The following is a 17,750-nucleotide window of genomic DNA, read 5'->3' on the forward strand; positions in this document are numbered from 1 at the left end:
ACAATACTACGACACATCTCGACATGAACGGACCCGTTTTTCATAGAAATGTCAACAAAAGCGGTCGACGTAGACTTAAGTGGGCACTTTTCAGTAATACAAACAATATGGTGGACCATGGCTGCATTGGAACAAATCAGTTCATCTCTTTTAAGAAAGCAATCCTCACAGTAAAGTCCAAATTGTCAGTGCCAAATAAATGAAAGGCTTCATATTCCACAGCACATACAGTTAGAGAATGAGTGCTGAAAGATGTAACAAGTTAACAAATGGACTTTTGACTTGTGGCTTGGGGCAGTTATTCATTTTTGCATGCTGGCATGGAGATCAATCAAGTCTGTTTGTTGTGTGGTGACTTGAGTCTAAACTTTCAATGTGAAATGTTGTCACTAACAAAAGGGTTTTGAAGTGGGGTAGAGCGTTTACGGGCTGGCTTGTATGTAAAAATGGCAGCGCAAATGTGTCTGCCTGATGAGCAATGAAACAGTATTTCACTCGGACAATCGGTGGCGCGGCAACCGACCCAACGTTTGGGAAAGTCAATATATGGTTAATACTGTTCTGTATGTTACATGCGTTTTTTTCATTGCAGCGCCATCTCCTGGGTCTGGTGGGTAGCTGCCCCGTTCTGACTGCGTAGCCGACATGCTAACCACTACAACCATTGTGTGGCTAGTTTTCTGGTTTAACATTTAATAAATATTTCATTATTTACCTGATTAATATGACATCAGACTTTTAAACGGCTAAACTTGCACACAGAGTGACTGACCTTTAACTACCTCAGCTGTAATTGATGTGTTAATTGCAGCTGCTGCCGTCGTTTGTACATTTCTGTTTGCATATGACTGTTTGCACGTTGCTCTATTTACACATTTCTTTCCGGTGCTCATGTACTTTGCACACAGAAGTACAAAGTGTATATTTCTGCATTATTTTATTTTTCTGCCTTGTTTATTTTACTTCTAAATTTATTATTTAGTTTATTTGCTATTGTTTTCCTTTATAGTCGCCTGCTGCCTTCTTTTACTGTATATTTGTCAACTTTTTATCTTTTAGATTATTTCCTTATGTTCCTATGTGTCGCTTACGTTCACATGACAATAAACCTTATCTTATCTTATCTTAATATAATGTATGGTAAGTCTCCTGGTGTCAAGATTGTTGTGTTTAAATGCATGAGGGAATTTTGACCTTCATCCATTTACAACTTTATTCCCAAGAGAGATTACCACTTTTGTCAAATTAACAACTGGTAAAAGAACTTTTATATCGCAACTTTATTCCAGCAGATTACCACTTTCATCTGAAAATAGTTTTTATTTTATTTTATTTTTTTTTTTTTTTTACATTATTACAACTTTATTCCCAGGAGAGTGTCACTTTTATCTAAAATCTAAAATATATATATATATTTTTTTGTGATATTGAACGTTTCCCCGGAGATTACCACTTTTATCCCAAATGTTTAAAATATTTTTTGATATTGAACTTTATTCCCAGTATAGTACCACTTTTATCTAAAATGTTATTATTATTTTGTTTTTATTGAACTTTATTCCCAGGACATTACCACTTTTATCTAAAAGTTAAAATAATTCATTTGTTTATTTACATTACTTACTTTATTCCCAAGATATGATATGATATGATATGATATGATATGATATGATATAATATAATATTTCTTTTTTATTTTCTTTTTATTTTAAGAACATTTTTATATTGCAACTTTATTCCCAGGAGATTACCACTTATATCTACAAATGTTTTAAATATTTTTTTTTATTTTTATGTTACAACTTTATTCCCTGGAAAGTACTACTTTTGTGTAAAAAAATGTTTTTATGTTTGTTTGTTGTTGTTTTTTTTTTTTTTACATTGCAACTTTACGTCTGCTTTTTTTGTAAAATATGTTGTGTTTTTTTGTACTAGAACTTTATTCTTCCTCCAACTCAACTTTCTGGTATTTTTCTTTTCTGTTTAGAATGGCCCTAACACGCCAACTCCAACATTTTATTTTGCACACTAACATGCAAACTCTTTCTGTGACGTAACTGACTGTGTCCGTAGAACACTGCACGCATTAAGTGCATCCATGATATAATTATTATCCTCGTCTCCCGTGTGCTTGTTGCGCTCCTCTTCATCACTCTGTGCTCTGGTTGCCCGGGCGGAGCAGAGCGGTGCGCTAGGCGGTAGCTGTGACAGTAATTACACAAGACAGCCTCCAACAATAGTGTTGGGCCAACAAAGGCTTCTGCTCCCTCTGCATGAGTTCTGTTTGTCTATTCACACTCACTCAAACTCAAACATACACTCTACCCGTCTGTTTGGACACACACAAACGAACACGCCTCTCATTGCCGCACGGCTGCCACTAGCTGTTACAGTTGGCGTCTAACGGGGGACCCCCTTGGCACTGGTTTGAGTGATTCACTTATGGCCTTTTGTGATCCCACGGGGCTTTGTTGGCCCCCCCAAGCCAATAGAGTCCAACTTCACTCAAGCGAGTTCAGTGTCTGTGGCACGAGAGGCCAGGCAGGGACAAAGCAAGTGTCATGCCTTTGATTCAAGCAACTAATGAGTTAACTGCGACGATCCTAAACGCATACGGCGGCTTCTCTATTCACGCTTGTCGCCACATACAAGGGATTAGCATGGCTGGCCAGTTGTGCTGGTTAACAGCTATTGTGCGGCTGATTACTGGGGAGGGGGACGACACACATGGACAAGGGTGGGAGAGTGAGCCGACATGCAAACTAATGCGCAATTTAGCGTGAAATCGTCGAGGGGATAATAACTGTATGTTTGCAAACAACAAAGGATATTTAACAGCATTTAAATCCCAGACTGGTGCGCAACTCATACCGACATGACGAAGCAGCCTCATGCCACCTGCAGTCCGCCACACTCAAACTGCCCGCTCAGGTCGACGTCAACATCAAATTTGAGTCCCAAAGGGGCCATTTGTATGAAAAATGGGCCCGTTTATGTCGGCATTTGTTGTGGTATTGCTCTAAGCAGTGTGAAACGACAACTCCAACATAACTACTGTCTCGTTACACAGCATTCAAACCTGCACATTAAACAAACAAAAAAAACAACAGCAACAATGGCAAAACAGAGCAAAATTGTAATAATACTGTAGGTGTTAATGATACTTATTCAACACCAAATATGTATTTATACGTTTTTATAAACCCAAACGTCCCGATACCAAAGATGTATTATACGTCTTTTACGTTTTTTTGCGCGAGAGGCACAAGGAGGTGATGACGCAACGGATGTCACTTTTAGAGCAGTTTTAAGCCATAGCAGAAAGCATTAGATAAGAGCTCGGCATGTGAATTTGAATGGAAATAATGAACACACACGCACGCATACGCTTGCACACAGAGTTCAGTTCCAAATGTGAAAACTGTAAATAGTTCATGGTGTTATAGTTGTTATTTGATGTAAAACAACCCTTTTTTGTGTTGTTTATGTTGGTATAGTTGTTTAGATATTTGAGCTGTCACAAAAGCAAGAAATATTGTGTCAAAGTGAAAGTTATGCTTGAAATGTATTTTTTCCCTTTTTAGTTGGGAACGGATATTTTCCTGAAACTTACCTATGTTCTACTGCTGATTACTAAATAAAGGAAAAAGGTAGAAACTAACTTTTTTTTCTGATGAAAGACAAGAGTCTAGTCTTTCTTTTGGTAGGTCCCATGTTTATGTAGCCATAGAACACAATATCGACTAGGAAAAGAATGGTTAGTTGCAGCCCTACGTGATACCATGCAATCATGGTGCCCAGTGGCGGAAAACCAATTGATCATGCTGACGGTTTTTGTTATGTTGGTATTTTGGTGACGTCATGGGTTTTTAGTTCAGGAATCAAGCCAAATCATTTGACTCTGGCGGAAGACGCAAGTAAGTGTGGGATTGATGGCCTCAGTCAGCCCGTCCGAAACCTGCTATGCTGTATTATCCGGTAGCAGGCCATTTATGATAAATAAACACCGCATTTAAATGCCTCATTAGTGCTAAGTAGACATTAACATTTTACAAATGCATCCTTCCAGCTACCTTTAACAGGCAGTACGGAATTACAGACATTGCATGTGGAGGAAAGAGGAAGCAGAAAAGCCTGAGCGCTGGCATTTAGCCTCATCACGCACTCCTCGTGAAGCGCATGAAGAAGGAGAGGTGGTTTTTACTTCACGGAGGTCAGAGAAACAAGCAAAAGGGCAAAAAAGAGAAAAAAGGGATGAAGCGATTGAGTACAAAAGAGAGGAGAAGACAGATGATCGTGGTGCATCATCAGCACACAGATGGAGATGTTCCAAAGCATTATCTGCCTGGGCGCTCCTCATCAATAAGCACATGAAGGATTAGTGGCCACATTATCTGAGAGGCAATGAGAAGGCGTGAGACATGACCCACTGCATGGCCAAAAACACTGCGGTTGGATGTGAGGCATCAGTTTGTTTGTCCACGCTCAGGGGGGAAAAAGTGTGAACATTCGTGCAGCGAAGCAGCACCACAGCGCACTTGGCTGTGGGCTGGTGACATTTGGCATTTAGCTTCGAGGGCTTTAACGCACGCAGCATTCACAGGTGCCATTGGCCAGCACAACCAGGAACGTACGTTTTATTCACAGCGCCGCATGGTGACACGTTGGTTAAACTGATTCCTGCTGATTGCTAGCTTGGTGTGTTTTGGGTCAAACAACGGTGGGCGGGGGCAAATGCAAAGGGCGGAGGTTTCGACCTTTGATAGGTTTGAGTGTTCACTTGAGAAAAGATGAAGACAGACGTAACAAAAGAGTCAATGAGCTGTGCGAGACAAGTACAAATACCGTACACCCACCGGCCGACACACTATCTAATGAGAGCTAATACACCAGCAGAAAGTGAAAGCTCTCAAGTCAAACATCCTGGAGGTTGCACAATTCAGAATCCAACCAATGTTTGAGGAAAATACTCCTCCAAAGCTGCATTCAACTGTGCTACCTCCATGCGTGGCATCATCAGTATTTTGCACAAAACCTAAAACCCCTGTCACACTAAGCACGAATCAGCACCAATCAAGCAGAACCAGACGGAATGAAAAAGTTTCAAAATTCGCACCACATTCGAGAGAGGATATTCAAGATTCAAGATTCAAAAGTTAGGAATATGAAAAATATTTTTAAAAAATAATATAAAAATAATAATAGGATATGAAATGTGTAAGCCTGGCTCCTTTTTTTCCTTGGCGGCATGATGTGATGTGCCGGCGGCCGGTGGTGGTGACTGGCTCCTTTTTGCCTTGGCAGCATGACGTGATGTGCCGGTGGTGGTGACTGGCTCCTTTTTGCCTTGGCAGCATGACGTGATGTGAATTAGCGATGTGTCAATGGTGAGTGACATTTCAGCTGGATTTTTGGGTTTCAGCACGTGTGCACTGTCCACACCAGCGGACACTGTTGAAGTTACCTTTGCTCCTTTTTTCCTTGGCGTATGAAATGATGTGAATAAGGCTACGCTTCATAGCGACGTTTCAGCAGCAGTTGGCTGTGTTTTTTTTCCGAATGCGGTCAGAATGTTTGGAATGCTGTTAGAATACCGTAACAATATTTAGAATGGAGTCAGGGTGCACTTAGAATACCTTTTAAAATGCCGTTCGATATTTTTCAACTTCAAATCCACCTCGAAAGTTTTTACCATGCTCAAAATATTCGGGCCGGCCACAAGAATGGGCCCTGATATTTGGAATGCTCTCAGAATACAGTCAGAATTTTTAGAATGCGCTTAGAATTTCCAGGAATAAACAAATTTTTCATTCCGACAGCAGTCGGGCTCATTCTACTGCTAGCGTGACTAGAGGATTACCTAAATCTAAACACAGGAAGTGAACAAACTTTTAAATGACACTTGTGTGACATAAGAAGGTTTAAAATAAGGTTTTTATTGACAGTGGATCCCCGCACAATCGCGATTCAGCATTCACAGCCCCCCAAATTGCAATTTTTTGGTCAAAACACTTTTTTTTTCCTTTTTTTTCAAAATTAGGCTTTTTTTCCACAGAAAACACATTTCATTCACTTTGTCAGTAATAATTTTTAAATATAAATAAGTAAAATGTACAGCATACACATACCACTGTAAAAATGCCTCCAATTTTTGCATTTTTATGTCGTTAGCCTTCACTGATTATGTTTTTTGGTCAAGCGTTGATATTTGGTGCTTTGTTTTGTGGCCCTTGAACGCACCATAGATGCAAATGTTTGTTTGGCTACGGAAGCTAGCTTCAACAGTCAATCCGGCCTCAAAACTCGCAGCGAGGTGAACGCAAGTTAACATATGATTCTATGTCATTACTGGGATTCCAATAGGAAAGCAGTGTGGATTTTGTGGCCTTCTGTAGCCTGCTAACGCTAGCCTGATGACCAGGCTAAAGGCTACACCGTGACTGATGTCTCAATCATCTTACATTATCATTTATTAGTGGTGAGTAGCTTTACATTCGATACTTTAAATGGGTTTAATAAGTGTCTTAAACCTGGATTGCGAGTGAACAATGGCAATTGAAGAGAGAAGGGGAGGGTTCTGGACCTAATGTAATAATTACTACAGTCACTTTTGTTGCTTATCCGAAATCGGAGAAGAGCGTCAACGTCAGGAGGGTGCCGTAACTTTCACAAAAGCATGGATCTACTGTTTTTCTAAAGCTGTTACCCTTGTACTTGTAAACCTTTCCACTTCGTCATGACCAGGCTGTGCTGTCTGGGGTCACTAAGAGTTTAGTAAACACAAAGTCCATCCAAAATGTGACCCGATTTCACTTTACCGCCCGTAAGTGAAAAACGCTTTCACCCAGTGTAGGCATTTCCTTTTTTCTTTTTTTTGTTTTGGCAAAACCTTGAATTTACTTAATTTGATGCACAGGTTTGATAAGAGAAGGATTAACCCAAATACTTTGGAAAAGGGGTCCATTCTGTACTTTCAATTTAGAGATAAAAGAAGAGCACTAGACTAGACTGCTTTACTGTATATGGGTTTTTTTCTGTTTCCTCTACTGCACAATTAGTTACAAAACAGTCTGCTGTCTGTGGAATGACGTCATAAGTGGTGTATGCCTGGTCTTTGTGGCCTCCCTCTTCCTCTTTTAATGCAACCTCCGACGATCACACGTCTTGCATACAAGCGCACAAATAAATGTGTGAACGCATAAATTATCAGTCCGTCCAGTTCACACCAGAGCTGAGGCACATTATTTTACAAACTTCTCATGTAAATTACATTTTGCTTTGTTTTATTTTTTCCCTTTTTACTTGTTTAAATTACATTTAAAACATATGGTATGTTTATTTTTAAAGCAGGTCATACACACAGCTTGCAGACAACTGGTTATACTGTAATACACGATAATAATACCAATCCATGCCACAAGGTTTGAGACATAAAAATTGCAACAAAAACACAGTTTGTGAAGTACGTTTAACACAGGGGTGTCCAAACTTTTTCCAGCGAGGGCCACATGTTGACATGTTGGCCCTGTTGAGCGAGGGCCACGTGTTGAACGAACATGCAAGGGCCACTTTTATATTATTATATTTTATATATATCCTAAGAAGTTATATATATATATATATATATATATATATATATATATATATATATATATATATATATATATATATATATATATATATACTGTATATATATATTTCAAGAAAAAAGTGTATGTAAGCTTTGTGATATAAGTGAAAACTCATTATTAGTACGAACTTTGTGCTTTGCTCTTTTTTTCTCCCATTTTTATGTTGTTTTTTTTATTACAAATATTTCAACTTTAGTCTTAAATAAGCTTTGTAATTTTTTTCTCATAGTATTTTGTCTTTATTCCCACGTTATAACTTTACCCCCCCCCACCTAATTTTTAAAATATGATAACTTAAAAAAAAACATATTTTTTCTTCTCTATGCTACAAAAATTACATAATTTTAAGAGTTTATTCTCATAAAATTGAGACTTTTTTTTCCTCACTAGAATGCGACTTTTTTCTCTTCACATTTTGACTTCATGCTCATAAAATCACAGCTGTTTTTTCCGTTTCTGATGGGGTTTTTTTTTCCAGCTATTTCAACGTTCTTCTTGTAAATTTCCTTCTCATAATTCTGACTTTTTTTTTGTTTATTCTTGTAACATTACAACTTCTTCCGCGACCTAATTTTCCAAACATGACAACTTTATTGGATGTGTTGTTAGTTTCTCTTTAACAAAAAAATGACACCTTTTTTTCCTTAATATTTAAACTTCATCTCACAAAAATTATTTTTCCTGATAATATTACATTATTCTCATAAAATTACGACTTTTTCTTGTTGATTACAACATTTTCTATTATATTTTGGCTTTATTCTAGGAAAATTACTGCTGATTTTTCCATTTTTGCTGTTATGGGTTGTTTTTTTTTTTAGTTTTCTAGTTAAATTATGATTTTAGAATGCGCCGTGGGCCGCAAATGGCCCCTAGGCTGTACTTTGGACACCCCTGGTTTAACATAATTATGCAAGATATGACAAAGTTCCATGGGATTTTGAACAAATCAGCATCTATATGGGGTTTTCAAAGGCATCTAGTAACTACAGTATAGTTTCTAATGACGTGAGTTTCTATTTTACTCACTCATGCCAAACCATCTTGCACCCACCAAGGGAAACACGTTTCAGATTTTGAAAAGTCCTGATTACTCCTCCGGTACTGTACTGTGCCATGTTTGGCTGAACTATCCCATACCTTCACCAGGCCAGACCTTGATCAATTATATCTGTATAATGTACACCGCAGCATAGCAAAACCGGAAAAACTCACAATCTTGATGCCAGTTTGTAACAATAAGCGATATGACTAACCAGCTTCACTGCCATCTCGTTGGGGTAATTCCGTGTATGTGTGTAATAGGAATAGGATGGTGATGTATGTGTCAAATCAACCTCAACTTAACCTCGACCACTACAGATGACCCTCATGACTTTATAGAACTGGAAAATGTCATGTTAAAAGGGCTTTTTCACGTTCTCCGTGACAATTTCAACGACACGGTTCTCATCGCAGGCCCTGCAGCTTTGCGGTCACGCCATTGAAGTCACATTACAACATCAGGCATCAGAAAGAAAACACGAGAAGATTGCGGACGGAAAAGAAGCACGGCACTTTTACTCGCATTATAATTCGAAAGAGATTATGATAATTGCGCTGGATTTGCTCATAAATACCCTGAATGAACTGAAGCCATGTAAGGTATCAGATGTTGACACGATGACGAAGCAAACAGGCTCTAAAAAAACGGCGCTCAAGAGGAGAATAAAGCCAATTGGGGCAGAAAAAGAAAAGGAGGGTTAGTTAATCCTTAGAGTAAATATTTAACAAGATCAGCAATTACAGTGGAAGCAGGGGCCTAACATGGAAGAGAAGGGAATTACAGTCAGCTGACACACACACACACACACACACACACACACATACACACAGAAAGAATTGGACAAAAACTGCAAGCAAAGCAGTTAGATCATTTTGGAGTTTATTTAAATCTTAGGGGCATGTCTGTGGCATATCATAAATTGTGACACTTCAGTCATCTTTTTTGTGGGGAAAAGAAAGTACAATAGTTTGAATATTACGATATAGCCAAGAAAAATACAATAAAAATGATCTCAATGAGAGATGTTTGTTTAAAATGTATATTTCACTGAGCAAGTAGACACATCACAGGTGTCCCTCTTTATTTACCGATTATCACACACACACACACACACACACACACACAGGCTTTGGAGTGCATTTAAATCATAAGCAGGTCTGAAACACATTTTTAATTGGAAAAAAAGGCAGACGTAGCATCACTATGTTATTTATTACTCTCCAAAAGCGTGCTTTTCTGGGGTGGTCTTAATAACAAACAAACAAAAAAACCTTCATAAAATAATAATCAACTTAAGTACCCTCTTTTGGGATCATAATAAAGACATGGTCTTCAATGCAAATACAAAATTATTTACATAAATAAATAAACCAGCCATAAAAGTTGTGGACTGTTCATTGATTTTTCTTAAGGGGGTAAACTTGCAAAATCAGCAGGGGATCAAATACTTATTTTCCTCACTGTATACGTAGTTTGTAAATCCCAAGTTCCTCCTGTAGTGCCTTCAGGTACCCCCAATTGAGAACCAGTGCACTAGTACACTACGTCGTAATTATTAGGCAATTTGCGTTATTGATTATTAGTTTAATTATTTAACAATAACAGTGCTCTTGGTCAATCCAAAATAATAATAAACCTCAAACTTGAGTATTTAAAGGAAGTGAAAGTAAGGTTTTGGCTTTTGTTGAGAATATCTCTGTGTGCACAATTATTAGACAACTATTAGTGTGCAGATTTATTAGACAAAAACAAAAATATTCCTATCTCACTACTTTATTTTCATTTTTTTCAAGTCAGAATGATAAACAACATCAACTTTACAAATAAATATTTCTGACATTTCCAAACATAAATCTTCTTCTTCCCTTCTTCTCAATAACACGGAAAAGACTTCCATCCATGGAGTCTGCCAGCTTCTTGATCATTTGACCGTCAACTTTTTGTGCAGCAGCAACCAAAGCCTCCCAGACACCTTTCAGAGAGGTGTGCCTTTTTTCACACAAGTGCCCACAAGTACTCAATAGGGTTTAGGTCAGGTGAGCACGGAGGTCACGTCATTATTTTTTAAGACCTTTACTCGCTAGCCACGCAGTGGAGTACTTGGATGCATTCGATGGGGGCGTTGTCCTGCATACAAATCATGGTCTTCTTGAAAGATGCATACTTTTTCCTGTACCACTGTGTGAAAGACAGTGGCAGTAGGTTTGGGAGCTGAGTTTGAGTACATCGTCAACCTGAAAAGGCTGAACAAGCTCATCTTTTAATAGTTCCAGCCCTTACCAGTACCCCACCTCCACCTTGCTGGCGTCTGAGTTGGAGTGGAGCTCTCTGCCCATTGCTGATGCAGCCACGGTCATGTCCTTCTGGTCCATCAGCCTTTCTTACCTTGGCCATGTCTCTGAGCACTGAACACCATGTGCCGTACTTCTGGACACTCCAGGTAGATTACAGTTCTGGAATATGACAACACTGGAGGATAATGGGTTCTTGGGAGCTTCACTTTTGATTTTTGTTAGTTTGCATGTTTTTCTCTCGACACGTTTCTTGCGACCCTTTTGTGCACTTGCAACAAAACATTTAATGGTTCTGTGGTCACGTCCCTAACAACTTGGCAATTTCAAGAGTGTTGCATCCATATGAAAGCTGTTTTACAGTCCTTGACTTTTCAGAGTCTGTTAAATCTCTTTTCTGGCCCATTTTGTCAGAGGAAAAGAAGCTGCCTAATAATTGTGCACACCTAATAAAGGGTGTAGATCTTCTAAGGCCACACCCTCCCTCAGTGCACACATGCACATCACCTGGTATGCTTAAACCCAATAGGCAGTCAAGTTTTTTCAGCTTGGGGTTGGGAAAAAAGTAATAAAAATGACAATATGGTCAAAATACTGACTTGCCTAATAATTGTGCACCCAGTGTGTATGTGTTCCACCCTTAGAAATATGGAATATACTGTAATAGCAAACATCCACAATAATGCAATAGTTATCTTTGAAGCCCATTACGATCTCCATGTCTTGACACTTCCCAGAGATGTTTTTTTTCCCCAAACAGAGTCACCAAAGTCAATAAAACTGTTGTAGAAAAGCAAGCCCTTAGCCTTTAGTACCGTAATTTCACACAGACCCCCAGTGGACATGAAGAAGAACTACAGCAGAGGAATAATCATCCCCTCCTCACTCATATGATTATAAGAGGACACATAAAATAATGAGTCAAATTCTGGCCACTCTCCAGGTCCAAATATCAGTGCAGAGACAACTCCAATGAGAGGGTGAGGCACAGTTTTGCAGTTTGCAGACGTGCAAAAAAACCAAAAGCTTCACTTCCACTCTAATTATTCTCATCAGTGGAGCATCAAACGACAACGTGGTTGGTCAACTCCCGCCGCTGACAACAAGACGTCTGACAGAAGTAGAGCAAACTAATAAGAGGCCTTGATGCGTGTTCAAAGTGTGGCTCTGAAAATGAACCGCGTGTGTTGCACAGCCGCAGAGGTGCACGCAGGTCTGCAAGGTGCTGTGAATCAACGCACAATTATGTAACACTCACTTTCAGCAACGTCAACGCACCTTTCAACACTGTCACAACTGTAATCTTCCAAGCCTTTACTTATCGTTTTCCTCCAGGCAGTATGGGAAAGTAGCGATTGGCTGTCCTAAAAAAAATCGCAAAATGACATCATTGCCTAATTTGCATAATTATCAATTTCCTGCGTTTTGAGAAGTTGTGCAGCCCACCTTTGCGAACGCCTTCTCCTCTGATTTTTGGCTCAACATTTGCAATAAAAGTGATTGTTTTAACACACCAATTAGTTCCAGCTCCCATAACACTCCCCTGCTCTCTTTAATTACCATTGTTCACATCCGGCAAAGGAAGCTAACAAGTTAAATAAATGTAAATTGCTGGCAAGCTAAAAAAAAAAAAAAAAATCTTAATTCACACTAACATGCAATGTAATTCCTAAAAAAAAATTTTTTAAGTCGATAAGAGTTGGTTAAGCACTGCATTGACGCTACAGAAAACAGCGCCCCTAGCATTTCAGAAGAGAATTACACGTCATACACTCAACCGCGACGAAGAGCTACAGTATAAAAGGATCAAGATGGCGTTGGAGTGAGCGAAGTAGTGACTATGCAGAAACATAATCCAGCCTTAAGAAAAATATGTGCTTTCACATCAGCGTCTCCAACAACATCAGGAAAAGTGGCTGCATTTGTCACTGTTGCTTTTTGGGCTAGAGGGGTCTGCATACTTGCTAAATATAGCGACAAAGTCATTAAGTTGCCAACTATGCAACGCACCTCTGCGTGATCTCTTAAAGGAAAACTGCACTTTTTTTTTCTTATTTTGCCCGTCATGCATTTGAGACATGCACACATATGTCTTTCTCTTTTCTGTGCATTCTAAAGATGTAAAAACAGATAAAAAGGGACAGCTAGGAATGCACGTAATGAGACGCAAATATCCGCCTATAAAGCCTTCTGAAAAAAATCCTACAAAAACCGCCAATTACATAATGTGACCTGCATATTAACCAAGCTACAGTGATCATGATTGTTCTTAACACTGTTACGCAGAAGATCTACGTTGCTGGCGTAGTGACACCTCGCCATACCACAGGCGTCAGGCCACTACGCCCAGGAAGGAAGTTCCGGTAATACTTAAAAACGACCGAAGTATGGCAAATACTGTCAGTATTACATGTTATCATGAATGTAATGCTTAAGCAACGTTTTTAAGACTTATTTAGACCGCTGTTCTGCCTAAGAATTAGAATTTGCCACCGTATAGCATCATCTGACATAAATATTTCGACGGAGTCAGATGGAATCATTAAACGCCGCAGTGGGACATTGCACATTTAGTAAGTCAAACCGGTGAGCGAGTGAGGGGAGCGTGTGTGAAAAGTGCGTGGCTGAAGTGAAGAAAGCGTTGCAGGCAGCGAATCATGAAGAAGAAACTCTTGCAGGGTAGATTTGAAGCTACACTTTTTCCAGTGGGTTCATTTTAATGCCAGCAATGCACATTTATCTTATAGCCAACCTTACCTTAGGGTAATGACGAGGTACATGCAGGGCTGCACAAATGCTTTCGTTCTAATGAGCTGCATTACAAAACAAACGCTGCCATTTCATCAAGGATTCACGTTGCACTGTCCCCCATCCCCGAGCAAGCCTTGCCGGCCAGGGCGAGTTAGCTCCCCCGCCCTGGTTCAACCTTTCGAGAATCACAATCTCATTTCTAAGCAAGAAAATCAAATTTTGAAAGACTCATGAAGCCCTAGGGTCAAGCATATGATACAGACGTACGACTTGTCTCCTAAGTCCCCCTTACTTACGTTCACCAGCATCTGTGCTTCAAATGCATTGTGGTTTGAGTGCAATATGAGAAGGAGTAGGACATACTCAAGAGTGGGCCTGAAAATAACATTTAATTACGCCGGCCCGGAAAACACAAAAGCGATGATAGGGATTTGGATTGAGTGTCCAGACAAATAATAGCTCATCATGTTACCGTCTGTCATATCACCACAGATACTTCACAGCTATGGAAATCATCCTCAATTGTTTCATCTACTACAAAACAGCAACACACATTGCTTCCTTCCATCATCACACACACACAATAATACAGTGGGAATGTATAAGTGCTATAGAAAATGATAATGTTACATATTTCATTGATGAAATACATGCGGCCCAAGGCAGGAATGTACAGTATTGCTGTACTTAGCGTATGTATGAACTCTCATGCTTTCACTTACAGTACAGTGGAACCTGTTTATGGTTCGTACATAACCCAAATTGAAACTAGCCATCGCTTTCACCAGAGACAAAAGGAGAATGGGTGATAATAAAGGATTTTTGTTTCTTGATATCATTTTTCTCCCGCTCACTCACTCACCGATTCTTCTGCTTTTCACGAAAAACCTTCCATACATTTTGTTAGTTACTGTGGTAGAATCCTTTTATTTTTAGGCTTACTTTGCACTGAACAGGAAGTCACTGCATGCGCGTTTCAGTGCTGTGTAACTAGACAGCAGTTGTGTTGCTGTTGTTTCACACTGCCTAGCGATAATGATGAATACTATAACACGTGTCGACATAAACGGGCTGATTTTACACAGAAATTAACCCTTTGGGTCGACACAAATGGTCATCGGACCATCGATTTAAGATCACGGTGGACCATAACTTGTGAGCTGGACAAAGACGGGTTGTCGACATAAGCGGGTTCCACTGTAATTGTATTATGATAGCTCTGTGTGTTATACAATGTATGTTTTATTTAAACAACTCTGTGCAATGATCTTCCTTACCTTGGAAGAAACTCTTGACGCGGAGGTAGGAGACAGCGAGACGCAGCACGGACAGTTTGTCCAGTTTGGAGATGACATCCGGGGGGAACGGCAGCAGGCTGGCCAGTCGGTCCAGCTCGGCGTTCAGCCTGTCCCGGTGCCGCTTGGACGGGTTTGTTTTCTCGTTAGCAGAGGACGGCTTCCTGGTAAGGCATGGAGACTGACATGAAACGCGGAAAGCCATGCACAACAACCAACTGTTTACAAGTTTCTTTTTCCCTTACTACACACACTCGCCTGCGCTTGGAAGCATTTTGCAGTGAGAGACAACCAAACTTTTTGGAGCCATGCAACTGTTAGTGTCATTTGAACAATCACACCATGACATTTAAGGACCTTTTCATAAAGCTTACACTGTCAGCTGGCCGAGCCCTGATGGTCTTGCTCTACAAAATAAAACTGAAATTACTGACATGTTCTTTAAAAGATCCTAACTCATCATTCAAGTTATACTTTTTATATAGTCAGTGTTTTAGAAAAAAGTCTTGCAGGGTAAGCTGTCCCAAGCAGAGACACGTGACCATCTTTCATCGCTTATACCACACAAAACACATTTCTTCTTCCTTACAATGACAACAAATGTCTTCACGGCTAAACAACGATGATTTATTAGACCCTGTAATAAAGCCGTCCTGAATGCCATGAATTCTACAGGCACACACATGAAAATCAAAAACCCCAGCAACATTTCTCCGTACTTTAAATGAAGCTCTATAACACATACATAACTGTGTATTTAATTCATTTTAACTGTAAAACAAGTTGACCAGCTGACTGCATTTACATTCATATAAACGTTCGTGATGAATTAGCTTTTAACCCCACAAGTTGCTTTGCAACTGAAAATCTGATCGGGAATAATCAGGCTGGACGTTGGCACACACTTGTCATTAACTTCACATGAACAAAAGACACTGTTATATTTACTGGCATCGTTTATTCGCCTGTAAAATGAACTGAATCAAATTTGTGGCATCATAAGTCACAGCGGGGCTTCGATGAATAATTTAAAGGCCTTAAAACTGAGGCGTGACACGCAGGATTGTGGGAATATGACACAAAATGTCTAAACTTGACTTTTAAGAGAGAGAAAATGATGGGGGATGCACTTACTAGTAATTCGTATTCATATGCTATATTGTTCATGGTAAAAGTATTCCTAAATCAACTTTTTGTGCCACAAATGATTATTATTAAATGAATTCATTTAATAAATAAAGTAATAATAGTTTAATTTTAATATTTGACACTCTTTTAAAGCATTAGAATAGTTTCACGGCTTTAAAACGACCTTTAATTGCGCCTTCCTGTGTTTACCTGCGCACTGCCTTTTTGGGGAAGCCATAGCTTGGGATAGTCACATGACTGTCACATGACAACCACTGCAAAATGTTTCCTATATATGTCACTTAAAGGGACCTAATGAGTTAAAGTCATGCATGGAACTGTAGAGGACACATTTGAAGACATTTAAAGTGGTGTTTGGGTTCTTGATTGCCGCTGATCTAAAATCTTATGCAGCCTGATTAAAAGCAGAGGGGAAAGTCATGTGCTATACATCAAGAACTCAAGAACTGTCAACACCAAAAGGCAAATTTGCACACTCTTGAGCCTGCAGCTAGAAACATGTGCAGCAAAAGTTAGGAACAACTGCAGGCTGGATTGTTTTGCACTGTTTTTGCGGCGTGTTTGCAACAGTAAATACATTAAAAATCATTCTTAACTGCTTTTGGATGGGCTTCCTCCGCTTTCTGCCCGCGTACATGCAGTCTCCAGGGGGGATCATGGTCTTGCGCTCCGTGCAGGTAACAGGTGCGCTGTGTGTGTGTTTGTGTGTGTGTGTGTGGAGACACAACAGAGAAGACTTGTGCATGAGATGTCATATGCATCATGCAGGCAAAGCAATTTAATAACATCGTTAAAGCGGGTGAATGAACTCTTTAAAAAGTACTTACCCGGTTACTCCGTGGATGCCAGTTAAGTCCAGTATAATGTTTCGGTGTGGTCACATGAAGTGAAAGAAAAAAAAGACAGATGCGTCTTGCAGGGTGCACCCACTCCAAAGTGATAAATCCACGGGAAATCAAATGGATGGCGGAGGTCTTTAAGAGAGCTTCATGGGCTTTGCACTGCGTCCATGCAGATGTTGCCTGATGCTTTATACCACAATGGAGTCGCCTTCACTTCCTCGCGTTTCAGGTGGCAGATTCCTCTGAATGACATGTCGAGCTCTTCGCACGCAACTCTCCGCCTCGCAAACACACAAGCGCACACACAAGCTTTCTTACCATACACATACACGAGGTTTGTGGTGCGTTCAGGTGACGTCCGCATGTTGGAAATATCAGCTTTAACATTACAGTATGAGGTTTTGTTTGGAATTTGAGGACATGTATTCACTTCATGTAGTAGATGTGTTAGTAGACTATTTTAACTAATTTTAACAAAATCTTCACTAAGCTATTTTTTAAACTTAAAAGAGCAATTTAGATTACGTGAGGTAGAATGGATGTAGTCACTACCAAGAAAAAAAGGACATAAAAGCACAGACAAGAGTGTACGTTCCCGCCGTGTTGCCATGGACTCTGTTTTAAAACAAAATCTATTTGTAAATGCCTTAAAATGTAAAGTTAGTTTAGGTTTTTACGAGGGACACGTGAAGAGGGCAGCAGCCCAATCCGACCCCGGCTGCGAAGGGGGCGGGGGAAGCGCGAGG

General features: G+C 39.7%; 2 protein-coding genes across 3 annotated transcripts in view; one reads left to right on the plus strand and one right to left on the minus strand.

Annotated features, from left to right (window-relative positions):
• Positions 1-1,712, plus strand: part of pigm (phosphatidylinositol glycan anchor biosynthesis, class M) — an 82,338-nt gene extending 80,626 nt beyond the window's left edge. The window contains exon 13 of the mRNA XM_054764857.1: positions 593-1,712. The gene's annotated coding sequence lies outside the window, so the exon portion shown is untranslated. The remainder of the gene's footprint in view (positions 1-592) is intronic.
• ahrra (aryl-hydrocarbon receptor repressor a) overlaps positions 1-17,309 on the minus strand; it is an 82,119-nt gene extending 64,810 nt beyond the window's left edge. The window contains exons 1-4 of one of the 2 annotated variants that reach the window (XM_054764837.1): positions 16,990-17,309; positions 16,759-16,851; positions 15,388-15,420; positions 14,996-15,177 (exon numbers count right to left, since the gene is read on the minus strand). In XM_054764837.1, coding sequence (XP_054620812.1) covers positions 14,996-15,177; positions 15,388-15,420; positions 16,759-16,820 — 277 coding nt within the window. In that variant the 5' untranslated portion in view covers positions 16,821-16,851; positions 16,990-17,309. The remainder of the gene's footprint in view (positions 1-14,995; positions 15,178-15,387; positions 15,421-16,758; positions 16,852-16,989) is intronic. The other variant, XM_054764838.1, reaches the window with a different exon arrangement.
• Positions 17,310-17,750: the final 441 nt, after the last annotated feature.

Source organism: Dunckerocampus dactyliophorus, chromosome 21 (genome assembly GCF_027744805.1).
Source record: "Dunckerocampus dactyliophorus isolate RoL2022-P2 chromosome 21, RoL_Ddac_1.1, whole genome shotgun sequence".
In the NCBI taxonomy this organism is placed as follows: domain Eukaryota; kingdom Metazoa; phylum Chordata; class Actinopteri; order Syngnathiformes; family Syngnathidae; genus Dunckerocampus; species Dunckerocampus dactyliophorus.